General features: G+C 42.1%; 4 protein-coding genes across 8 annotated transcripts; 3 read left to right on the top strand and 1 right to left on the bottom strand.

Moving 5' to 3' along the window:
- Positions 1-311: 311 nt before the first annotated feature.
- On the top strand, positions 312-6,110 carry b4galnt1b (beta-1,4-N-acetyl-galactosaminyl transferase 1b). Of its 3 annotated transcripts, none has more exons than XM_049732470.1 (11): positions 312-665; positions 2,234-2,455; positions 2,554-2,724; positions 2,804-2,910; positions 2,970-3,007; positions 3,067-3,247; positions 3,330-3,422; positions 3,545-3,732; positions 4,009-4,149; positions 4,288-4,525; positions 4,610-6,110. In XM_049732470.1, exons 1-11 carry the CDS (start codon positions 559-561, stop codon positions 4,828-4,830), a joined length of 1,707 nt encoding a protein of 568 aa, XP_049588427.1. In that variant the 5' UTR covers positions 312-558; the 3' UTR covers positions 4,831-6,110. The 3 variants fall into 3 exon arrangements, with proteins under 3 accessions (XP_049588427.1, XP_068508409.1, XP_068508408.1); XM_068652308.1 differs by lacking the exon at positions 312-665 and adding an exon at positions 1,167-1,516; XM_068652307.1 differs by lacking the exon at positions 312-665 and adding an exon at positions 1,167-1,549.
- A 162-nt stretch (positions 6,111-6,272) lies between these two features.
- On the bottom strand, positions 6,273-17,249 carry arhgef25b (Rho guanine nucleotide exchange factor (GEF) 25b). 3 transcript variants are annotated; one of them, XM_049732466.2, is made up of 18 exons: positions 17,101-17,249; positions 15,299-15,422; positions 14,742-14,841; positions 10,725-11,038; positions 10,541-10,645; positions 9,004-9,134; positions 8,838-8,904; positions 8,653-8,756; positions 8,507-8,576; positions 8,337-8,426; positions 8,178-8,270; positions 8,058-8,108; positions 7,904-7,981; positions 7,637-7,828; positions 7,287-7,467; positions 7,020-7,213; positions 6,807-6,947; positions 6,273-6,739 (listed from the first exon to the last, which is right to left on the bottom strand). In XM_049732466.2, the coding sequence occupies exons 2-18, from the start codon at positions 15,344-15,346 to the stop codon at positions 6,710-6,712; spliced, it is 1,989 nt and encodes a 662-aa protein (XP_049588423.1). In that variant the 5' UTR covers positions 15,347-15,422; positions 17,101-17,249; the 3' UTR covers positions 6,273-6,709. The 3 variants fall into 3 exon arrangements, with proteins under 3 accessions (XP_049588423.1, XP_049588425.1, XP_049588424.1); XM_049732468.2 differs by lacking the exon at positions 17,101-17,249 and having other exon boundaries at positions 14,742-14,834; positions 15,299-15,739; XM_049732467.2 differs by lacking the exons at positions 14,742-14,841; positions 15,299-15,422; positions 17,101-17,249 and adding an exon at positions 13,671-13,984.
- ankrd33ab (ankyrin repeat domain 33Ab) lies at positions 17,115-19,988 on the top strand. Its single transcript, XM_049732473.2, has 4 exons — positions 17,115-17,369; positions 17,537-17,666; positions 17,742-17,882; positions 18,395-19,988. The coding sequence occupies exons 1-4, from the start codon at positions 17,115-17,117 to the stop codon at positions 19,216-19,218; spliced, it is 1,350 nt and encodes a 449-aa protein (XP_049588430.1). The 3' UTR covers positions 19,219-19,988.
- A 353-nt stretch (positions 19,989-20,341) lies between these two features.
- On the top strand, positions 20,342-24,464 carry LOC125976678 (activin receptor type-1B). Its single transcript, XM_049732471.2, has 9 exons — positions 20,342-20,589; positions 21,294-21,542; positions 21,819-22,085; positions 22,176-22,406; positions 22,497-22,664; positions 22,741-22,897; positions 22,956-23,080; positions 23,162-23,292; positions 23,491-24,464. The coding sequence occupies exons 1-9, from the start codon at positions 20,526-20,528 to the stop codon at positions 23,614-23,616; spliced, it is 1,518 nt and encodes a 505-aa protein (XP_049588428.1). The 5' UTR covers positions 20,342-20,525; the 3' UTR covers positions 23,617-24,464.
- Positions 24,465-24,499: the final 35 nt, after the last annotated feature.

The raw sequence follows: 24,499 nt of genomic DNA, 5'->3' as shown, positions 1-24,499 counted from the left end.
CTATTTGTTTTTCTTCTTCTACGCTCCAGGTGTAACGTTTGGTTAGCCATTCGTATTAACAGTAGACTATTAGTGTTATATTGACAACCTGATGATTGAATTTTTTTTAATTAGTGGTTAAATTGATGGCTCAAATGCTAATTGCAACTTGAGAAATAAAGCGTATAAACTGGGTAGTCGTCTACGTTCTGGCAGCTGATTGGTCAGGAAGGAGGATATGGTCTTCTGTTATTGGCTAATTTGTCTGTCAGTCTACGTAATGCTTTTTCATTATCACCTTTTGTGGTGGGTTCGGCTGAGTGGCAATAAACAACATAATTGGGCATCTTGTAAAATCACTTTTGTGTGTTTTCAAATGAACGTCTATTTTTTCCCCACAGGACGTATTTAAATACATATCAGTACTGATGGCACACGTGTTCATAATAAGCCACATTGGATTTATTCCTATTTATTAGTAGTGAGGATTGCGCGTCTCCCAATTCACAAGCGCTTGTTTACTTGCGCTGTGGAGATGCGCCAGTAGGCAGCTTAAGTGCACGAACCGCTTCTTGGCGTATGCATCCGTCTACGGGAGCACTGGGGAGGAGGAGGGTCCATTATGAGGGGCGATCTCCTTGCAGTCCACATACAGGGGAAGAGCTGCGATGGACCTTTAAATTGAGGTGAGTGCTTTATTACCTAAAGAAAACGAAAAAATGTTTTTTTCTGCAGCATCTGAACGTCTGTCATTTAATTAATGTGATTTTTTTTTTTTTTTTTAACCCTGCTGTCGTGTTGTTCATGCATAGCAAAAAAGGCCTGGTGCGGTCGTTCTTAATGTTCAGATGTATCATAAAGACAAGGCGTGAGGAATGAAAATGTACCAGATTTATATTGCATAATGTAACGGTACACATCTCCAAGCGATATCTATTGTGTCCATATATGGACAGCATGTCCACTGTCTGTTTCTCCTCCATGTTATCCTGCCTATAATTAAAACAGCTACCGTTCTCCATGTAGTATCATTATTTGCTCGTGTATAGCGACTCTCAGTCTTCCCCAACATGAGTAACAGTTTATTATGATTATGATCTGCATGCATACACACTGACCACAACGGTAGGTGCACAAGCAATCCAAGTCTGTCTATTAAAAAAAAATAAAAAAATCATGAACTATTCATGTTAGAAACCGCTCACACGTTTTGCTGGTAATTTTGGACCAATAGCAGCACAGTGTCAAATGTCTCCCTCAGTTTTTAGCTTTTGTGTTATAATCTCACCTCAGGCCCTCCTGCATGGTTTCCCACATTTGCAAAACCTGCATCTATGGAAGACTCTAAATTGTCCTTAGGTGTGAATTTGAAAAAAAAAAAAAGATTGTTTGTCTGAAGGTGTCCAGTAATTGGCTAATGACAGTGCAGGGTGCGGCCCACTTCTCTCCAAAGCCAGCTGGGATAGGATCCAGATCACATGAGTTTATAATCAGGATAAACTATTAAATGAAAGAAACACATTCAGAGAGACTCCTGGTATGTGTACAAATATTCCGCCAATTTTACACGGTGAGATTCCAGCGTTTGATTTATGAGCCACATTTAAAGGGAATTATAGATACTGTCTTGATAGGTCACGGTTGAACTCAGATGTGACTACACCCTGTCCTAATATAATATATATACACATGATTTGTCAGCTTTGTCTCGGGTCAGTTGGTGTGTTACAACAGATTTGTGCCTATTTATTGTGATAAGAGGAAGAGGTATGGGCACTCACAATTGAGTTTATTGTACGGATTATATGGGCAGTGTAATTCCCTTTCAGGCAACTGCAAATATTTCTGCACCAGCACAAAAGTTTCGTGACTTGCAATTCCGTATTTTCCCCAGAAGTGGAAGGCCGTGGCTCCACGTTTCCTGGGGATGTAGATTTCTAAAGAGAAAGCCCTTTTCCTGACAGGATAGACTGATTGTCAGGTATTTGTGTTGTTGTTGCCGGAGAGGGCAGTTTAGGTTTTTTTGTGATGACTCATTTGTCATACCAGTAAATCGGGTCATTTTTTTACGATATTGTGGTGCTCCTACCACACATATTTCTTAGAGCGGAAATTTGTTTTGGGGGGGGGGGTCACTATTGAAAAGTAGGAGGAATGCCTTACTGAATTCTTTTCTTGCAAGGTAATCATCAATTCATTGCAGGCGTCCTGGGAACGCACATAATTGAAGCTCTTGGTCTTTTTGTTACTTAAGGGTCAGGATGCGCTCCCTGAGGACGACAGTGTTGTTCGGTATCCTGGTGTCAGTGGGCTTGGTTCTGGCTCTCATCCACACGTGGCCCACCCGTGCCTACACAACAATCGAGGTCTGGCAGCGACCTGGTGTCCTAGATGAGAGGCATCTGGAGGATCGTCTCCCGGAACCTCATCCGCACTTGAGCACCATCCCCTTTCATGTGCGCGAGAGTGTGGCAGGGTAATTAGAGGGATTTTTTTTTTTTTTTTTTTAAACAACCCCCCTCTAAAACAAACCAAATGAGCTCACCCCTCAATTGTGTGTGCTGACTTTGGCAGCTTGTTGGCACGCAACGGATGCGTTTGTGAGAGCGAAGGAGTGACCCTGCCTTTCCTCCAAATTTTATCGTCACGGGTGTCAGCTCGCCCGCTTCACACGGCCTTCCAGGCCAGCGAGCTGGAAGAGGTGAAGAAGAGACGAGACAAGGAGTTCAAAAGCCTCCAGAAAAGGTGAAAAAAAAGTCATAACTCCATCGTGTCATCTATATTATATGATCTATATATATTGTGTGTTGGCTATGATCCTCAGGTTACAGACATCTGCAGATGTGCTCATGATTGCCGAGGCAAATAACCCGTTACAGTATCCAACGCAGGGCGTGGAGGTGCGGCCTCTCAAAACAATCATCATCCCAGGTATGTATCAGCAAAAATCTGGTCTGCACATCAAAATCTTCATTCAATGTTTGTTTCAGGATTGGCTTTACAGGATCTTCCCAAAGACCACTACTCAGTAAGTATTTTTTTTGTTGCCACATTGGAGACACTTTATCATGATTACTTTTGTTGCAGATAAATCTGACCGCCACGTTGGGGACGCTGAATGTTGCCGCAGAGGTGGACGGGGTTAAAATCCAAGGTGATGGCGAGATGCACATGACGTTGTCAAGCGGCCTTCTCCCCGAACTAAACCGACAGTTGCAGTTTGTCACGTACACCAATACGCTGTTCCATCCCAATACGGCGGACACAGGTGAGGCTCTGGAGTTCATTGTCAACATCGTTCTATACTTTCAACAATTGAAAACTGACTTGCTTCGTGTTGTGTTTTTCAGTGCACTTTGAGACGGAGGGCCATCAAGCCAACTTCATCATCAAAATCCGCCACGGTGCAACACCTAAACTGTACAACACGGGAACTCAAGGAGGTGTGTTTTTATTTCTAAAGTGACCTTGAGTGCTCAGAAAGTCGTCGCTGAATAAAACGTAGGACGATTTTTACTATTATAAACAGATTTCACTCTCCTGTGATTTCTTCCGCTTTCCTCAGAGTACAACATCAGTGCTCTGGTTACCATAGCAACAAAGACTTTCCTGCGTTACGACAAGCTTCAGAACCTCATCGACAGCGTGAGGAAATACTATCCAACCGTCACTATTATTATAGCGGATGACAGTCAAAATCCTCAAAGCATTTCTGGGCCCTATATTGAACATTACATCATGCCTTTTGGAAAGGTAAGACAAAGGGATGGAATATTCTCGATTGATAGTTGAGCCTTGGGAGCTCATTTTAATTCACAACTAACACAATTTTTTGGTGTAACAATTAACCAGAATCTACTTTGCCAGAGAGTATTGTCACATTACGTGTCTATATGTGCTGCTTCACCCATTTTGTTCAAATATCTGTTGTTTCACTGCCACGTTCATATATCATATGAAAAAACTTTGTAAGTTGGGTCACTCATTTCTCAAACTGTACCTGATGTTTGATTTCTGGATGTCCTCTAGGGCTGGTTTGCTGGTCGGAATCTGGCCATTTCCCAAGTGACCACCAAGTATGTGCTGTGGGTGGATGATGATTTCATTTTCACCAGCAAGACCAAGTTGGAGAAATTTGTGGATGTTTTAGAGAGAACCACTTTGGACCTGGTGAGACACACACAAGCAGAGACATTATAGTATACATAATCCCCACCAAGCCTTGTGTATGAAATGTGCTATATCATTTTGCTTTTCTCAAATTGCTGTCTTTGGCACTTAAGGCGATTTTAATGTATACATGTCCAGGTGGGTGGTGCGGTTCGTGAGGCCACAGGATATATTACCACCTACAGGCAGACCATATCCATCGAACCCGGGGAGGAGGATGGCGACTGTTTGCACTTGAGGAGAGGGTTTCATCACATCATCCAAGGCTTCCCCAACTGCGTGGTGACTGACGGGGTGGTTAACTTCTTCCTGGCTCGGACCGACAAAGTGCAGCAGGTCGGTTTTGACCCGCGCCTCAACCGGGTAGCCCACCTAGGTGAGTATAAACAAAGCAATTATGCTGGTAAAATATAATAAAAGCTAAGATTGTCAAATGGTTAAGATGAGTGTTTGTTTGCAGAGTTTTTCATCGATGGTCTCGGATCACTCCACGTGGGCTCTTGCGATGACGTCATCGTCGGTCATGCCAGCAAAATCAAGTTCCCCTGGGCCAGCCAATCAGAAAGCGACAAAGCTTACGCCAAGTTTCGTTACCCAGCGGCTTCCTCTGACGCCTCGCAAAGCAAGCTTGGCCTCCTTTTCTTCAAGAACAGATTTCAGTGTTTGACTCGTGGTGATTAATTTGCTTTTTCCCTCACATCCCGATTTGCCAAAGAGGACACGAGGATGCTTTTGTTGATTACATTTTTGTTGGTGCCATGGAATGGATTCAGCGAGTATTTACCTGCATACTACAAACAGTATAAAGACATGTCTTTTTGTTTACAAAGACCAAACGTGAATCTTGGACATTTTATTTGAGAATTCCAACTCAAAATCTAGATGGTTCAATTTATCGTTGTGGCTGGTCAAAAGGGACATCTCTCACAAAGTGACAATCCACACAAAGGAAACTGCAGATATGTGGTCCCTAATATTGCGACCACTTTGGCCATCCTTCTCCACGAAGCGACATTGCGGAGCTTGAGAAGCTGTTGTCCATCATCACACCTAGCTGAAAACATGTGCAAGCTAATGTGTGTGTCATGCGTGCGTGTTCAAATTACACCCTTCAAAAGCAAAATTTAATGACTTTTAATTTATTTTTTATGCCAATTCAAAAAAGTGTTTATTTTCTAGCATGTCGTGTTTTGGAGATATTTCTATTTCCTGCTTTTAAGTTTGACCTAAAAAAAAGCAAAATTTTAAATGTGTGATTTATAACTGAGGTTTCTGAACAAAAATCCACCCGTGGCTGCACCTCATCTGAAATGCTGCTTCAGACTAATGGTGGACCAAAGTGCATGTTTAAAAACGGAAGGAAGCAGATTTAAAGATCAAATTACATTACACTGCAAATCAGTTTTTGTTAGTACTAATTACATCTATTGCCAATGCATTTATGATTCCTCAAGTGGGTATTTATTTATTTATATTATTTATTTATTTATCTATTTATACCAGTCTTTAAAGGCTGCTGTTGTGTCACTGTAGTTTGATGACTAGACTTAATTGTAGACTTTGCAAGCTAGCGCAGACTTTTTTTTTTTTCTCCCACGAGACGCTGACTGTAATTGTATTTTTGTTTTCAGGTAAGCAGAAATGATTTTAGATTTGTAATAGCTGACAGTATACAACTCATCAAGTCAAAATATCTTTTTCTATCAGAATGTTTTGCATTATTATCTGTTGCTAGTTTTATGACTATTTTTGCAATATTACTACTATGATTATGTCTTATAACCTGACAACTCTATTCTCGCACCTTTGCCACTTTTTCCACTGAATTAATACCCCTTTGTACAATACAAACTGGGTCGTTATAAATATTTTTTGTTTCCAAGTGCTGTGACATACTACAATGTATGTGTTCGGGGAAAAAAAATCAGTATTAAAACATCTGAGTGTTGGAGAAAATCAAACGTTTGGTTAAGTTTTTTTGTCAAATTCTAAATAAGTTGTAATACGCAATATTCTCCGCTAGAGGGCAATACACGCTATCATATTAGTGAAACCTCCGCTTAAGTGGACATAAAAATAATCTCTTCCAACCGGTTGAGTCTCTTCACATGAACACACCTGACTGCTCTGTACATTGTGTTCTTTTATTATAAACGTCGACTTATTACAGGCAGAACAGAAGTGTACGTACCCGCTTTCCACCTTGCAGGATCATTTGTTTCTTTTTGCTTTATTTACAGCACAAAGCCAAGCACGGAAAGCAAAAACAAACTGCATTTAGAACTCTGAGATGCGCACTCTCTTTCTCTTCTTTCTGCTCAGTGACACAAGCACAAATGTGTTTGGTTCAGATAAGAATCTAATCATGGCTGCGCCTAAACAGCCCAACAAACTGTAAACACACAATTATGCCAAATCGCAAGGTTCAAATAAACAGTTAATTCCATTGAAAATGGACACTTGAGGTGTCACAGTAAATCAAAATAGCATTATAAAGGTACAATGCCTGATAAAGACTTAGCATGGTCTCCATCCAGATGCTGCTGTCTGGCTCATGCACTCAAGTTTCACTGTCATGGAGAGTGGTTGCCTGGAAAGCGGCAGTCAATCGTGAAAATTATTGATTAAAGAAAAAAACGCAAGCAGGGGCGGTGTACCTGCAAGCTTTGCTGACTACAGGGTGGGAGAGAGATGGCCGTCTCGTGGCTTCCTGTGACTTCTGGGCCCAAAGTGAGTTGTGGCTCTGACGAGAGCTGAAGGTGGGTCACTTGAGGTGTCATGACGCAAGGGTTTGAAATCTGAAGATGGAAAATATTATAGTGTGATTCTGAAGAGAAGAGAAGAAAAAAAAAGAGCAATTGTGCGTTTACTGCTTTTGAGGCCGGGTTACGGTGGGGAGGATGCAGCGACGGAAGAGAGGTGTTGTAAGTCAGCATGCCGAGCTGCTGGTGGCGGTCCATCGATGCCGACAGGTAAGGCTGCAGGCAACTTGGAGACTTCATGTTCCTGCCGAGGCTGTTTGAGTTGCTCTCCTTTCGTTGGTACTCAATAGGTGACTGAAGGGCTGGAACAAGGACCGTAAAAAATAAATAAACTGCCTCTGATCCTTCTATTATCAAAACATGAAGTGCTGGTACCATTAAGGAAGTTCCTTTGAGTGTCTAAAATTTGTATCACATCGCTGAGCCAAGCTTGCTGTATTTCCGGAGAGGTTGCCTGCATGATGAAGCGAGTCACGCTGCCGTTTATCCCGCGAGATGTCAGGACGAGAGAGCACGGGCCTTCACCGCAATTCTGGTCCACGCCAAGGCAACTGACCTACAATTTAGAAGGAACCGAATCAATTCAGGTGAACTTCATTTAACCGCCTCTAAAGATGCACGACTTCTGTTCTCTCTCTATTGCAACTTGGTAATGACACTGTCACTCTGAGAACATTCTTGAAACCAAAAATGTCAAGATTGAATAATACCCAAACACTATTTACCTTGATGCTGTTTTTAAAAATATATCCAGGTAAAGAAAAGCCCTTTTTCTTATCAATTGGCTCGCTGAAGATGACCAGCTGCTCAAATAGAAAGACCCTCCTCTCCTTAGGTCTGGAGAGCAGGCAGCCTTCCTGGTCGCTCACAGAGAAGGTGTCCTGCTGGAGGAGCTTCCCCTGAGCTGTGATTTTCCCCTGAAACCAGCAGATTCATCCCAGTCGTAATGTTCACGTCATGATTCTCGCTGGGTGTATGCGGGTTTATCGTACCTCAAAGCCTTGCAATCTGCCCACGTTCATCATGTCGTTGCATCGTTTAGGCACAAAGCACGTTACCTCCACTGCCCTCTGCCAAGCAAAAATAAAACAGGAGAATCTTGGCGATTGGTTCACAAGACAAAAAAAAAAAATGGCTGAATAATACCTGGAGTTGCTCTACATCCCGTCCGGCTTTGCTGTAATACTTAAGGAAGTCCTGACGATGGCAAAGAACTTTGTTTTAGGATCTTTCATAAGCACAATAAGCAGGGGAGGAGCTGCAGACCTTGAGAAGGAGCTGATACTTCATGATGCGTTGGACGGGTTTGATCAACAGGTCATTGAGCTGCAGCCTGTGACCCAACTGCTGCCTGAGATCCTGTCAGGTGACACGCGGCATTGGTGAGTACGCAACGACGTGCGATTCAGTTTCTCAAGTTCTCACCTCAAAGAAGGTCTCGATGTACTCAGAGACAACGTGCTCTGATTTGGGCTTGTTCTGACAGTACACCACATACATGTGAAGACGACGCTCCTGTGAAATGGACGGACAGACGGATTGACTGAGAAAATGAGACACTCTGAAGAGAAAATGTTGAGCAGGCACAGCCTCACATGCTTGATGAAGAGCTGGGCCAAGGTGTCTGGATCAGCCACGCATTTCTCCAGCTCGCCCAGGAAATAACTGAGGAACACAAGACAGGAAAAAAAAAATCAGTCAAAGCAACCATATGATATAAGAAGTAAAAACAAACACACACCTCTTGTGCCAGTCGTAGATCTGATGAATGTTTCCAAAAACGATCCTCTCTTTTCCTTTAAGGTCTTCAGGAACGGCCTGACTGGTCATTGTTGCCATGTAGCCCTACACATAGACACATCTTATAAAGGAACACAAATTTCCTAAATATTTAGCTGCTTGGAAGCAAATTATACTGAACTGCACCTTCACAATGAGTCCAAGATCTTCCACATATAACCTTTCAGTCTCTATCAGCTCTGTCAGCACATACCTAAGAGAAAAAGACAATTTGGTTGAATTCAATGGAACCAACGTGCACGAAAATAATACTGAGAATCATTTTGCGAAGAACGTGGAGGGTGACACTTACAAGCTCTTCTCAAAGGCAATGTTTCTTTCTTCCTCGCTGTCAGCAACCACAGACAACTGGCTACCAGCCTCTTCTGTCACGTTGTAGCTGCTGTCTTCATCTTGGAGAGTGTTGACACTGGATTTGTGGCTCTGCAATGAACATGGATACATTTTGTCAAAATCATGACTAAATCCCAGAGAACTTTTTGATGGTTCTTGCAGATTTTTTTTGTAGATGTATGAAATGTAGTATGGGGGTCTGATGGATGGTTGGGATTTGTAAAGGCGGATGGGGTGCAGCGGATGTTGTGTGGGGGGTAACGGCATGGAGTGCTGTTATGTAACAAATGCCCCTAGTCACCTAAAAGCGATCTAATCTAATGTGAATTTGACTGTAATCCTCTTGACATACTGCAGTCTCACTCCATTCTGTTCTCCATCTCTGAATGGTGCTTCATAATCCCTCTGTTAAGTCACGATGTAGGTCAAATTTGCACTTTGCTGTTTGATCGCCTGCTAAACCATCAGACATTTTGCTATTTAAATTGCCGCATTGAGCTGAGTTGTCCTTAACAATGCTTTTAGATCGACAAGTTAAGATGCAATCATCTTCAAAACAGTGTACGGCTTGTATATGAATTATACTGCCCCCTGGGGGCTGAGGAACACACACCAGAATAAACAGCACGATGCCCATCGAATTATAGGCACAAATTGTTGTATAATCAATTATACTCGATTTAATTATATTACTGTAAGTTTCATAAAGTATAACACCGTAGAGATTTTTTTTAATTAAAATAAATATATTCAAAAATTGTTGCCGTTTTTTTTGTGGGGAGCGTATACATTTCCAGTAATTTTAAAGAGGAAAGATGTTTGGTGTGGAACTCTTGAATTCAACACTAGAAGAGATATTGTGAGTAACCTCTGACCTTGCACACTATGTTTTTCTGGGAAGTATCTGCAAAAGGCGAGACAAACTCCACAAAGGTCCATCAGCCTGTATGTCACCTTGCCTCAAGGCTCTAACTTGGATTCAAACCCCTCGCCCTTTTTCCCAACACAGACTGGCCGCTTGATTACATCCAGATGCTGTCTAGAAAAGCCTGCAGGATTGATTCGACTCCCTCTCAGTACGGTTTAAAGTTACCAGACAGAGGTGAAATGTCCATTTGGCACAATTAGCGAAAGGCGCAAATCCGAAACGGTTCACATGCAAATGCGACTCAGTGTTTGCATATTTGTGATTCATAGCCTGAGCGCTCTTGTTATTTGCTTGTATGTGGTATTACGATAAATCACCATTAGGACATGAAAGCTGAATAAATACGTTTTTTTGATTGGTGAAGAAAAGCTCCATTTAATTTAAAACTGCTGGGAATGGTTTGTGCTGAAAGTCAAACGTGAAAGGTTCAGTAGTAATTGATGTCAAGGATGTATGATGCTACTCGACTGTTTTAAGGCATATCAGGGAGGAGTTATGTTTAGCCTGGGTTGTTGTTACCCTATGTGGTATTGTGTAATTTTCTGTAACATAATAATAGAGATATTACAAGACTCTGTGCGTCTCCGCCTTGCAAGAGGTCCGAGAAGTCACCCTGATGAAAAGGGGGCAGAGGAGATGAAACTTCGTGACTCAACGGGCCATCTTTCCATACCTGAGCAAGAAAATACTAATTTTATCTTCAAATATTTCATTTCATTAAGTACACGTATCAATAGAAACAAAAACCGCACCGCATCTGCAGAGGGGAAGATGGTGAAGTCGCCGTCATGTGGTTCCAAAGGCCTCGGCTGAGCTCCACCGTGGGAAATATTCGACGGCTGCAGTCTACTGTCCGAAGCGGACATCTGCTTGTCGACTCGCCCGGCTCCTCCTCTGGCATCGGAGCTTAGCTTGCGGACCGGACTGGTGAGCCACTTCTTCAAGGCGCTGACGGGATGGCGTGATCCTCCGGAGCCGGGGCTGGAGCTGCCCGAGGTCTGGTGGGATGGCGGGACCAGTGGCGGGTTAACGATACCATCCACGGTCACCACGGAGTACGACTCTCCTGCAGGGGAACGGAGCAGTTAATTGTGAGAGTTGGTCTTCTCGGGTCACAAGCTTCAGACAGATTTCTGCACAAAAATGTTCAATTTCCTGTGCTGAGCCCGAAGTGAAACTCAAGTCGCTGCAACTGCTGTACCCATTGGTACAAAATTCAAATTACTAATACAGCTTTGCTCGTGTGAGGAACATCTCTGAATCACAGGTGGAAATTCTACATGGTGTTTTGACTGTACATAGTATTTATCATAGAGCATGAAAAAAGAAAAGTTAAATATAGTGATGCAGCAGAACCAGTTCTTTTTTTTTTGTCTTCAGTGATAGTTGGGTAAATAACTTTAAATATTGAACTTTAATGAACAAGCATATATTTACAATGACAGGATTTCACCCATATGTAAGAATTTTTATTTCGCAAAAGTTATCGCCCACCTTTGAAAAACTACTTCACTGATGTCGTAACCTTTGATTTAGAGAAGTTTGGGTGAAGGTCTGCAACTTCTCTGCTTTAAACCTTCATCTGAACATCAAACATCAGCGGTCCTTTAAAGCCACGTGGATTCACATTCAAGAGTAATAAAAACAAATTCTTTCCCTGGGGGGGATTCGATGGTATCGGTTGTTCGCCAACTGGATCTCATAAGAAGTTAGCCTGACCTGAACAAAACAATTGCGGTTCCTTTCTTTGTCTCCAATAGTCTGTCTTGAGGTTTTAGTCTATCCCGTACGGATTCGAAACACTTTCTGCCAGATGTGCCCAATCCAGCCCAGGCTAATACTATTATGATATTATTATAATTATTTATATTGATATAATAATAAAAATAATCTATCAGCTGTTTTTTTAAAATAAATATAAGGCGTAGTTATGTGTTGTTTTTCAGCGCATTAAATATAAATGAAAACAGGCAAAGAATGTCAAAGTGGCATTTGCATTCTATTTTTCTGTACACCCTTAAAATGTTGGCTTAAAAACAATTTGGGGTTGAAAATTGGACTGACCCAGGAAGTAGGGTCAACTTCCTGGGTTGCTTTTACACCAAACAAACCCTTTTTTTTTTTTGTACAAGACAAAATTCTTCCTGTTTTGGTGCAATTTTTAATTCATCAGTTTTAAGAGTGCGTCCCTTAGAAGAAAAACATTTTAGACAACCCTTTAGTGATGTCGTGATGGTCACTGCAATGTCCAAATCACTGCTGAGGTGCAAGTCAGTGTTTTGCTTGAGGAGCTTATGTAACGGGTCATTTTCCCACAGAGCAACAGCTGGACGTCCATCCGGACCCGAGGGTGTCAGGAGTGCACGCAGGCACCGGCGCTGGGATTTCAACCTTGCATGCAGGCGCCATAGGCAGCAGCAATAATATGAAAGCTTTACCACGGCAAACTAAAGCTGATTTATGAGAGTTGAGCAGGTGGATTAAAAGGTCTTTGAGGGTGATTGAAAAAGACAACGGGGTAAAAACATTAGCGAGGACACAAATTTACTGATTGACAAAAAGCTTTTCATATATTACGCATATCATTTGTGAGTCATGAGGAGCTGATGCTGCTTCATCGTTTGCTCAGATGAAATGCTCATTTAAACTAAATCCTTGCCCAGGCTTCCTGTTGAGGCGGATGGATGGTTAATTATAACACATGACAGACTGACAAGAATTGCACTCTCTGTAGCAAGAGCTAATGACATTTGATTTTCTGTGGATGTCGTTTCTGCAGCTTGCTTATTTTGCAACATCCAAATCCCCAGATGAAAGTATAGTAAAAAAGTCTGTCCCTTTGAGAGTTGTCATCCTGTTTTGAGTGCAATGTTCCTCAAATAAACAAATCTGCACGAAGAATAAATGTAGATCCCATTGATCGACGCGGTCTTTAAACGTTTTACGGCGAAACAAATGCAAGTATCACTATCACAAGTGATATTGAAAGACAGTTGCATAGTAGACCTAAGTGTTCATCAAAGATGAGACAGCTGTTTTGTTCCTAAAAATATATATATTTTGTATTATTGTAAGCATGACACAAAGTCTGAACATTAAATGGGGAGTTTGCAGTAAAGCAACACAACAATCTATATTCTCAGCATCTATCCACACAGAACAGCTCTGTAATCACTCTGAGCAACTGCAACAACACTGGATTTAAGGGTCGAGGCAGTGATGGCACAAAAAGCGTGTGTGTGTGTGTACGTGTGTCTGAGTGTGTGCGCATGTTGGTGTGCGTCTTTGTGTTTAGTTGCTTTGGCTCCAAACCAGTGCTACAATATCAGGAGTATTCATTTCAGTTACCACACACAGAGTGTATACCCAATTACAGCAGAACAAAACATCAGAGTATACTAATGCCACTACTAAATATTGATGCAGCACAAATCATTTGTTTGCATACAAGAGTGAAGCTTACAAATGTAAATCAAATCTTTGTGATAGTTTTTTTTTTTCAGATCTATTAGTGTTTCCCAGCCTTCATTGAGCTAAGTCACGCATTTTCCATATGGGAAAAAAAAAATATCACGGTTCACTACCCAACAAAAATGTGGCTACACAACTAGGATTAAGTATTTTTTTGAATGACTCAAACATTAGCGATAAAACCAGCTCTGATAAGAGATTTTGAGTCAAGCATCCGCGTACCGTACCTCTCATATGGCCAAAGCAGCATCCACATTTACGGAGCAGTTTTCTAAACAGGTGCTGACACCCGCATCCCCGTTGCCGGTGACCCCCTCTCATGACCATCCTTTGCCACTGGCACATTCAAAAGTCATATCCAATGCAAGCATAGTGATGGATAAACAATGACACGATATTCCGCCCGTAATCCCCTCAGGAAAAGACATACAGATTGTCCCTTAGTCCTTTTTCAAAATGCAGATGAAAATCAATCTAACTGTGGCCAGACAGAAAGCAAAGAGGGCTGACAGAGCGGGAAGGAGGGGTGGTGGGATATGCGATGAGGGTGGGATAACATGCTCACATGGCCGAGACGGTATCGCAATCCTAGTCCCGCCTCCTCTCACCCTCGTTTGCTTCCCCACTATGATTTTACTGCTTCTGTTTAGTAAGCAGCACTGAAGTAGAACTACAAGACAACTTGAACATTGCTTGAGTTAACTAACGCAAATGTATGCAGCAACACATGTAGACAGACAATAAACACATTTTCTTTATCCTCTGTGAAAAACAACTAACACGACTGCAGTTTACCGAGGTGTGCATTTTTGCTTGCCTTCGCTTGTTTTTACTGCCCCCTGGTGGCCAAATTGCACACACTAAAAGGAGTCTCAATCATTACTTTTTTGTCTTCTATTTATGTTATTTCGATCAAGCACTTAAACCACGTCCAAACTGTGTGTTCACACAATCCGATTCACTCCTCACTTGCTTGCTTTTGTGACCACAGGTAGCAAAAAATCTCCAGTGGAAAAAGCAACAAGTGGAAATATCAGCAGCGATATGAGCTGGCAGGACTGAGGCGGGCAGATTTAATCTCAAAGGCAAGATTAAGTATTCATGACCAGATGATCTTCTGAGTACAGCTGTCCAGTCATGTGGCAGCCGGTAGTGTGATTCAAATGCACATAAACTCGCACGAACACAAACATGGGAATAGTCAGTGAAGGAAAAGATTTTTCTGCATTGTTGATGATGCAACAAATGTATTAGTAATGTAAATATATTATTATTATTATTATTATTATTATTATTACCTTGGCATCCTGCAGTCATACTCCTGGTCCACTTGAAGTCCATCTTGATATGTTGATTGTTGTCATTAGCCAACAGTTTGTCTTTGCTGCAGTCTGAAATCTTACACAAAGAGCATGTGTGTCAAGAAATGTCGACGAAAACACAAGTTCCCTTTTCTCTCAAAAAACTGTACTTAAAAATACATTTTTTGTAGTTCAGGGCAGAAATAAATGTCACTTTCAAATATATTTTAATCCCTAGTCACACCTTTCCAGTCTGCTATTTTTGCTTCGGTGAGAGTGGTTTCTTATCTTAACACCGGAATATCACTCTGACAGCACTTAAGAGCGTAACAATTAGACAAGCAAAAAGGTAAGCTAGCATGATAGCCAAAGCAACAACAAGAGAGAGACAACAACAAATGACTTGTATAAAATTGTACAAATACTGTGTAAAATAATATGAAAGCTTTCAATTTTAGTGTTTCCACAAAAACAAGTGCAACGGCTTTCAAGAGAGCTACTTTCGAAAAGCATAACATCATTTCACATAATTTACATGACAAAGGAAAACTCACTTGATCAATCTTGTGTCTTTTCACTTGTACTTTAGCCAAATTCTTCATTGTTCATCTCTCGTGCTCCTCATGGATGAGTGTCCCCCTGCCTTCATCTCCAGATCTTCCTCACTCCTCGTATCCTCTATTGGTGGACAGGGACGAGTTAAACAAACATTTAGTTTCTACTCTTAGAGAACAAAAGAAAAGAAGCTTTCTTCTTCTGGGCTCATGAAGACTTCTGGTCAGATGCATGGGGATGTCTCCTCGGGTCATCCTAGTTAGAGGGGGTGCGGGGGACTTGATGTGTTCAGACAGGCCCACAGCCCCCACGGGGTCATTCCCACAGCGGGCTTTTAAACTGTCATAGAAAACTTGACTAAGTATTATCATGAGCATTCATAGAAAATGTTAGCATGACAGTTAAGACAGTTTACAGCTGCCTTAGTGATTTCATATGTACCATGTAATATACTAAATGGCCCTGAAAAGAAATGTCAGATTTGAGCCAATTTGGAACATTAATATTTGAGCAGCATATGCAGTAAAGTTTTTTTTCCTTCCATACTGTGTTGTTTTCACCCATTCAAGAGGAGCAGAAAGGAGGATAAAGGGTTCAAGTAATACTTTTTGAATCCAGGACAAGGCAGATGAGGCAATGATCTGAAAGCATTCTACTTTTTTCACAGAAAGAAATGGAAAGGACCCATTTTCCATGTAAAGTGTAACCTCTGACTCGGATTTCACAACAAACTTTGCCATGGAAATAAGCTGAAAAGAAATGTTCCCTCCCAAAGACCAGCTGTTGTTTTTATCTTTATTATATTATATTTTAGTGGTAATAGAGTTAAACCATGATAATATGTAGGTGAATGTCAGTCAAATTAGGCCTTAACTATGGCTGTGCGCGCAGCAAGGAAAAGCAGGGCGCCATCTTGTGGTGCATTTCAGATTAACATTTGGAAAGTTTTAAAAATCCATTGGATTGGAATAAATAAAGAAATAACACACAATAAAAAAATGAAAAGGTATGAGAAAAATAAATATTTTAACATTTTTAAAATGTCATTTTTGATCACACTATTGTACTTGTTAGAGTCCATCACACTTAGAGAAATGCCCATTGCTGGAATTATAAAAACAAAGGAGGACGAATTTTTGAAAGCTAAGCAAAAAAAGGCCCAAGCAGCAAGTAATCCATCCTATAAACGTTTAAGTAGGATGAGTTGAACAGACAGTGTGAAGACTCCTCCTCTCAGTTTCATGTCACCACGACAACATGTTGGATGGAAATGAGTAAAGGACATCCTTTCTGAGGCACTGCAGGAAACTAACTTGTCAGATGCCTGGCGCGAGTGCCGGAAGAGGCTGGAAGTCGCCCAAGTTGACGCACAGGGTGTGATCTGCATTCGGATATCTGGTGACTTACACTTGCTGTTCATGACATCATATGGTAAGTTTGATATCTTTATGTGAATGGGATTAGATGACTGGATAGTTGTTGACGGACACCACTCTTGACTGAGGTTATTCTGAGCTGCAGGTTTATTCCTTATTTAGCAGGCATGTGGGCTCAGCAAGGCTTTTAATTCCTGATCCAGTTACTTAACCGTGAGGGCCCTCACATGGCTACACCCACCCCATGACAGCCAGGTAATGCAGTGCTAATCCCTGACAGGTGGACTCTTGCTACCATGAACAAACCATTGTGCTTTTTAGGCCTCACTGTCGGATTGTGATGGTTGTCTTCACCTTGGCTGCGTTATTCCATTCCGTGTGTGATTCCTTGGTAGATGTAGCCAGAAGGTAGAGCATCATCTTACCTGGCTGTTGGGAAATGGCCACTGCAGCGGAGGACCCTCACTTGGGCGCAGGCCCCGACGAGGAGGACGAGTCTCAGTCGGGGTGGGACTCAGACAGCATCTTGTCCGACGACTCCGTGCTGCCGGACTACACGGCGGAGACGTCGGACGGGCGGACGGCATCCACGCTGTACCAGGCGTGCGCCCGCAATGACCCGGGCTCTCTGCGGAGGGTTCTAGAGAGAGGGGTGACGAGAGATGAGGTCATGGACTTGGACATTAATCGCTGGGTAAGGATCTTTAGCATCATTAGGAAAATGAGGATCACAAATTTAGAGATTCCATTCTGTTCAGATGCTTACTTTAAACTCATGGTACATAGAAGATAGACTTTGGTTGCTAATTGAACTTGAGCAGCATAATGATCTTCTTGGATCCTATGAACTACTTCCTACAGAATGGCTTGATGGTGGCTTGCTGCAAAGGATTCATAGACATTGTATACACTCTTAACACCTGCCCCTATATAGACATCAATCATCAGGACAATGAAGGCAACACGGCACTGATGATTGCATCCCAAGCAGGTAGGTCCCAACTAATTTATGGCTAATACATTTTTATTCAGATATTGGTTCTAATTGATGCTTTTTAATCTCCAGGTCATGTCAACACGGTCATGTACCTGCTGAATTATTACCCTGGAATAGACACAGAAATAAAAGACTGCCGTGGCTTCACGGCTCTCATCAAAGCTGCGATGACGGGTCGCGATGATGTGGTTGCTGCTCTTGTTATGGCCGGTACGTAAGTAGGATGAAGATTAAACGCGCATTTTGTGATCTTCACATCTAGTCAACACTCTTGCTGCTCTATGATGACACAGATCATTTTTAAAAGGTCACCATTATCCCATTAACCCCAAAACAAACGTTCAGTTCCAGAATAGCCGGCCAGGCTGTTGAGCTGTCCATATTTTAAGCCAGCTAATTTTGTCCACCACGGAATGACGCCAGACCGGTTTAAGGGATCATTCTGAACACCAAACAAAATCCACCTGTAATCAGCGATTTTCTAATCTGGAACCTTTTAGATTAGCTACCGTAAATCTGCCTTTGTAAAAATAATCAAGATTAGTTTTAATTAACAATGTCTGAGAAGTATTACTTTAGCAACATGTTTTTTATTGTGATTGTAAGTCGACAATGCGAACTCCACTGAGTCATCCCGACGGCTATGTTAATTTATTTGCTTACAGTATTTTAGCCATGACATTAATCTTGCAGTTAATCTCCCACTCCTCTTTTTTGCGCAGGGGCTGACATCCATGTGACAGACACCACAAGAGGAAAATGCGCTCAGGACTGGGCGCTAAAAACAGGTCGCTATGAGACAACGCAACGTCTACGCCGCCTCAAAATGAGGCCAAAAGCTGAACAGTTTTGTGAAAGTTACATCCCGGAGTGGCCTGAGCTCAAGGAGCGGGTCGCAAAGGCCCTGGCGGAAAAAAGCGCCCGGGAAAGAATCACCCATCACATTAAGAACACATTTGGATTCCGATTTCCTCACGACCCCGAGGACAACGGAGTCATGGACCACATGGTGCGCATGACCACCAGTATCCACAGCCCCCTCATTTCCACCGGGTGTCGTCCACTGTGCCCCACCAGCCCCCCCGAGGTGGGCAAGAGGCGACTCGCCGTACCGGAGCTGATGATGAAACACTCCGAGAAGGAACTGGAGGAAAGTTCTGTGTGCCACAGTGACGGCTCCGTGTCACACGTCATCCCCTCACTTCACTCGGCAGACTCCATCGCTACAACGTGCTGCGCCGACACCGACAGGAGGGGCAGCATCTTATCAATGGCCTCCACCACGGTGGCCTCCAAGTTCATCCCCCGAAGTATGGCCAGGAGGAACAGCGTGTTCCCCTCAGGGTGCATCCCCCAGATTAATGTCAATAGACCCACAGAGCCCACGCCAAAGAAAGAAAAGAAAAAGAAGAAGATGGAGAAAGGCTATCTGGAACCACCAAAGTGGAAATATAAGGAGCTCAAGGAGGAGAAGAAGAAGGAGAAAAAGGAGAAAGAGAAGAATGAGAAAAAAAAAGAACGGGACAGCACAAAGAGCAAAAAATAACGTGTTTCATCAAGCTTTGTGAAACCAAAGTTTTTATATAATCACCCCTCAGGGCTTCAAAACAGTCATTCTTGATTGATGGTAACTCCAAACAAGAGCAAACACTGTTGTGAAACCTCAGGTTTTTTGGATGCCATAGTTTGATTTTTTTTTTCCATCCAACTTTTATCCCAGTATTCATTCATCTGATTAATTTTCTTTGAAAACGGCTGTCATTGCTCCGGGTTATGTAATTCTCAGGGAATAGAACTGAGCTCAACTGGACTGCCTCAATTTGCATTAGCTCCAGCGGGAAATATTTATTCAGGTTTTTAATGATTAGATTTTTTGTCAAACAAAACCAAGGTTCCACTATAATACATTCAAATCCCATCTGTCTTAAAGAACATGACAATTATTCTTTTTTTTCTTTTTTTTTTTTATCCACTTTGACACAACCTGCAAATCCCATGGTTATAGATTCCGTTTCACCGGTGCTAATTTATGCATCTAGCCAGTTAAATTATATCTACCTCATGAGTTCAAAAGGCACAGACGTGACTAAAGCAGATGGGTGAAGTATGGTGAGCTAAAACGTATTTATTCATTTTCTATTCAGCTAATTAAAAATATATATTTATATTATAATAATTATTTTAAAAATGTAATGAAAATACACAGGCTACAAACTAATCATTTTTATATTCTAATTGCATAATTCTCTAATTAATTCAATTATGAATATAATTAATTTTTAAAATGAATTCTTTCCATGCACATAAAATTAAATTTGCATACATATTTTCCAACTTTATTCACCACATGTCAATTTTTAAAGTTATATTTGGTTCATGGGCATAATGTTTTCGCATTAACATATACTGGACTATGCATCATATTATATCATCTATTTAATTGGCTGATTTACAAAAGTATTATTTCCTGAACAATGCAAAACATAAATATTGTAAATATGTAGCAAACTTACATTAAAATTGAAGATGACTGACAGACATTCTCAAATGATTAGAATTTGTTTTAATTTATTTATTATGAATTAACTGACTGACAGAAGATAGATAGATAGATAGATAGATAGATAGATAGATAGATAGATAGATAGATAGATAGATAGATAGATAGATAGATAGATAGATAGATAGAATTTGAGTTGTTTTTTTATGCTTCCAAACAATCGGTTTGTTATACTGCCTGGAGGAGGAGGATTTCATGTCATGTGTCTTCATCTCATCTCATGTTAGCTAACCAACTTAGTTAGCAAAAATGTAGTGAAACGCTGCGCTGTTTATTTAATTTTTCCATTCATCATGGCGAGTTTACACATAGCGCTAGTGTTCGTCATCTGTACGGTCTTGCACAGAAGCTGTGAAGGTGAGTTGCATCTTGTTGTTCTTCAGTTCCGGACCTACATTGAGGCGTTCGCCGCTAGCAGCATTATGCTAGCAGAGTTAGCCTTGTCACAAGATTGGTACTCTCGCACTTATTTTTGTTTTTCAAACTGGATTCACACGACTGTGACTCCCCTCGGTTGTGCATTCTTTCAGCCACTCGGTTTAAAAATCACGTAATTGTGACGTTTCGTTCGTTAGTCGAGTTATCGCGTTGTGGCGAGCTTCGAGTTTGTTTGTGAGATGTTTCTTACCGTTCAGTCTCATATTCTTCCCTAAAGTCTTCGTACTTGTCTAGTAAAAGTCACGCCACCTTATTTATAGCAGGTAAAGCGCCCGTAAATCCTTGTGGAGAATATTCGGTGGCGCCTAATTGTGCCGATTATTTTGACGAACCCAAATGATAATCAGGGAATAGACTTGTATCAATAGTCGTGTTACAAAAAGATTGTAACATAATTTAAGTCAAGCAATTCCCCAGTGCTTCTCTTTCTGATTTAAGACAAAAAGCAGATTACACCTTGGACTGATCTCAAGGCACTTAGAGCAACATCATTAGACCATTCTCACTTAGTGAGAACTAAATCACTTAGCTGGATGATAATGGCTTAAACTCACAAATGTGACTTTTTTAGGCATATTTTGTAACTCGACATCTTTTGCTCATGCCTCCATCTGTCTCCACAGCCCTTCTGTGCAACTGCACCACTGCAGAGTGTGTGAGGACGAGCGGCTTCTGGTGTGAGACAGACGGAGCCTGCGTGGCTTCCACGTCCCTCATCGACGGTAAAGAGCATCATCTTCGGGCTTGCATCAGCAGAGACAGACTTGAACCTCCCGGACAGCCCTTCTATTGTAAAAGTGCCGAGGGCCTGGTCAACATCCACTGCTGCTACACCGACTACTGCAACAACATTGACCTCAAAGTGCCATCTGGTGAGAACAACAACCAAGTTTGCATCTTTAATGGACACTCAGGAAAATAAAGACATAGTGTCCTAAACTAACTCAGCCTACACATATTCACGGCAGTCTGCTTGATTATGTAATGACTTCTGCAAAGGATGAGATGATTTCATCAGCGCTTGTTTGTTTTGTTGACTTGTGCTCTACATACTTCTACATAGTGGAATCACAGAAACATTTTTAAGTTGAGCCTACATGTAAATGTAAAAATGTGTTGATCAGTGTAATTTAATTTCCTGTCCTTAGCGACCGCCCAGCCAGGTTCCGACGAAGCTTTCCGGCCAGGTGGGACGTGGGGGCTGCTGGAACTGGTGGCTGTGACTGCAGGGCCGCTGCTCCTGCTTTGTCTTCTGCTGCTGCTCGGTGTGCTCGTGTATCAGCACCAGCGGAGGACCTGCGGCCATAGACAGAGGCTGCAGGTGGAAGACCCCTCCTGCGACCACCTCTTCTTGCCCAATGACAGGAGCCCGCATGACTTCATTTACGATCTGTCGACATCCGGTTCCGGCTCAGGTCGGGGCAAAGCGTAATTACCGGACCGCAAGCCGACTTTTATGTGCTCTGTTCACAGGGTTTCTTTTTTTTTCCCCTCCTTCTGTTCAGGCCTGCCTCTGTTTGTCCAAAGGACCGTCGCTAGAACAATTGTCCTCCAAGAGGTCATCGGAAAGGGGCGCTTTGGCGAGGTGTGGCGAGGGCGTTGGCGTGGCGGCGACGTGGCGGTGAAAATCTTCTCCTCCAGAGAAGAGCGCTCTTGGTTCCGTGAGGCTGAAATCTATCAGACCATTATGATACGACACGAGAACATCCTGGGCTTCATTGCAGCTGACAACAAGGGTGCACATCGCTCAAAAGATTGAAAGTTCTGCTCTATTTCCCAGCTAGGTCCGTTAATGACGTGATCAATTATCGTCTGTCTTGTTGTAGACAATGGCACATGGACTCAGCTGTGGTTGGTGTCCGACTATCACGAGTACGGTTCCCTGTTCGACTACCTCAACCGCTACTCCGTCACATCTGATGGGATGATCAAACTGGCGTTGACTGCTGCCAGCGGCCTGGCACATCTGCATATGGAAATACTCGGAACGCAAGGTGCACCCACTTTTTTTGTCAGGGGAACATTTAGTGTGTAATTCTTGATCGGTAATGAACATAAATTATTTTGTAGGCAAGCCGGGCATCGCCCATCGTGACCTGAAGTCTAAAAACATCCTCGTGAAGAAAAACGGCACCTGTGCCATCGCCGATCTCGGTCTAGCCGTCCGGCACGACTCCGTCACAGATACTATCGACATTGCTCCCAACCAAAGAGTGGGAACCAAGAGGTGGGTCAGCCAAAGGAAATACTTTTGATCACCGATTAAAAATCTTTTTTCCTTCCAGGTACATGGCTCCAGAGGTGCTGGACGAGACAATCAACACGAGACACTTTGAGTCGTTCAAATGTGCTGACATCTACGCTTTAGGACTGGTCTACTGGGAGATTGCGCGTCGCTGCAACAGTGGAGGTCACAGAATTTATTAATTATTTTTTTTTAACTCAAATTATCCAACTTCTGTGCTCATAGTGCCGCTTTTAACTGTACTAGGTATCCATGAAGAATATCAGCTGCCATACTACGACCTGGTGCCCTCAGACCCTTCAGTTGAAGACATGAAAAAGGTGGTGTGTGACCAAAAGATTCGACCTAACATCTCCAACTGGTGGCAGAGCCACGAGGTAATGACACAACCTCTTCGGAATGTTCAGACAGACACGCTCAAGATGGAGCTAATGCTTTTAAGCATAACCCACACTAGTTGAATTAATAGTTTTCCACGATTGTTTAACATTTTTGTGGACTAGCATGATTTTATCATATACAATCTTGACATTTTTTTTTTTTTAAAACATTATCTGCTCTTCCTTCTGTTCCAGACTTTGCGGGTTATGGGCAAAATAATGAGGGAGTGTTGGTATGCCAACGGCGCTGCCCGCTTGACTTCCCTGCGCATCAAAAAAAGCTTGTCCCTGCTTACTGTCAAAGAGGACATTAAAGTCTGATCTGAAATCAGCCAAACGTTAAGAAAGAGCTCATGGATGTCTACAAGTTAGCCTTCCTCAGACGCACTTCGAAAATGTGACACTGTTGATGACGACTGCAAAGGTTTTGTGAGTTTTTTAAGGCACTAGAATCCAAACCCTACCTCGCCTACCCAGAGACAGGTCTGGTTCCCTTTTTGCTCATCCTGAGACTGTCCCTGCACTTGTAAGCAATCGATGACACCGAATGTATTGTGATTTTTTTCTTTTTTTAAATGCTTTGAAGGTGTTGGCAAGTTTTGCTGAGAAGCAAATAACGCATGTGATTCCACAGTAGCTGTAAATGCTACCAGGCAACATCCTTCAGGTCTTTGGACATTGTTTCTCACACAGTAGATATTGTAGTCGGACATGCACCCAGGATCACATCAATTTTGTTTTAAATTTCATCTCATAGGATACTCCTAGTTCTAACCTGTTGACTGTATAGTACAGAGGTGGGAAAGCACTTTCTAATAAAGTCCTCCTAGGCACATATTAAAAAAAAATGACACAAAAATGGCCCCACATGTTCCCCACCGCGGTAATAATTTTTTTGTGCATATTTATGTGGAACACTACTTTAAAAGACTCCAAATCTCAGAAATATTTTGGAGAACAGGCACACTTTTGCTGTAATGTTTATTTCTATTTGTCTGCTTTTCGAACAACCCCCAAAAAGGCCTCATGTGCGTTACTACTGAGCTTGTTGCTTGGCTTACCGTCATCTGTAACAAACATACCACTGTACACAAATGTATCTGTTTTTGTCATAAGCACTGTAAAAGCTTGTCAAGTTATACATTTGGATGTTAAAAGCGATAATGAAAGACGAGGTGTTTTGTCCACATGTATTTGCCTTCAA

The sequence above is a fragment of the Syngnathus scovelli genome, chromosome 11 (genome assembly GCF_024217435.2).
Source record: "Syngnathus scovelli strain Florida chromosome 11, RoL_Ssco_1.2, whole genome shotgun sequence".
NCBI lineage: Eukaryota > Metazoa > Chordata > Actinopteri > Syngnathiformes > Syngnathidae > Syngnathus > Syngnathus scovelli.
Note: the sequence above shows the minus strand (reverse complement) of the source record. Positions and strands in the feature narration are given on the sequence as shown.

What these genes read in the sequence shown, in the direction of transcription:
- b4galnt1b (XM_049732470.1), top strand. Translation starts at nt 559, where the DNA reads ATGCATCCGTCTACGGGAGCACTGGGGAGGAGGAGGGTCCATTATGAG. An exon ending in TCCCAATACGGCGGACACAG is followed by an intron (nt 3,248 to 3,329) that starts GTGAGGCTCTGG and finishes TGTGTTTTTCAG; the next exon opens with TGCACTTTGAGACGGAGGGC. An exon ending in CAACACGGGAACTCAAGGAG is followed by an intron (nt 3,423 to 3,544) that starts GTGTGTTTTTAT and finishes CGCTTTCCTCAG; the next exon opens with AGTACAACATCAGTGCTCTG.
- arhgef25b (XM_049732466.2), bottom strand. Translation starts at nt 15,346, where the DNA reads ATGAAGAATTTGGCTAAAGTACAAGTGAAAAGACACAAGATTGATCAA. An exon ending in ATTGCCTTTGAGAAGAGCTT is followed by an intron (nt 8,905 to 9,003) that starts GTAAGTGTCACC and finishes TTTTTCTCTTAG; the next exon opens with GTATGTGCTGACAGAGCTGA. An exon ending in ATCTACGACTGGCACAAGAG is followed by an intron (nt 8,577 to 8,652) that starts GTGTGTGTTTGT and finishes TGTGTTCCTCAG; the next exon opens with TTATTTCCTGGGCGAGCTGG.
- ankrd33ab (XM_049732473.2), top strand. Translation starts at nt 17,115, where the DNA reads ATGGCCACTGCAGCGGAGGACCCTCACTTGGGCGCAGGCCCCGACGAG. An exon ending in GATGATTGCATCCCAAGCAG is followed by an intron (nt 17,667 to 17,741) that starts GTAGGTCCCAAC and finishes TTTAATCTCCAG; the next exon opens with GTCATGTCAACACGGTCATG. An exon ending in TGCTGCTCTTGTTATGGCCG is followed by an intron (nt 17,883 to 18,394) that starts GTACGTAAGTAG and finishes TTTTTTGCGCAG; the next exon opens with GGGCTGACATCCATGTGACA.
- LOC125976678 (XM_049732471.2), top strand. Translation starts at nt 20,526, where the DNA reads ATGGCGAGTTTACACATAGCGCTAGTGTTCGTCATCTGTACGGTCTTG. An exon ending in TGACCTCAAAGTGCCATCTG is followed by an intron (nt 21,543 to 21,818) that starts GTGAGAACAACA and finishes TCCTGTCCTTAG; the next exon opens with CGACCGCCCAGCCAGGTTCC. An exon ending in GACATCCGGTTCCGGCTCAG is followed by an intron (nt 22,086 to 22,175) that starts GTCGGGGCAAAG and finishes CCTTCTGTTCAG; the next exon opens with GCCTGCCTCTGTTTGTCCAA.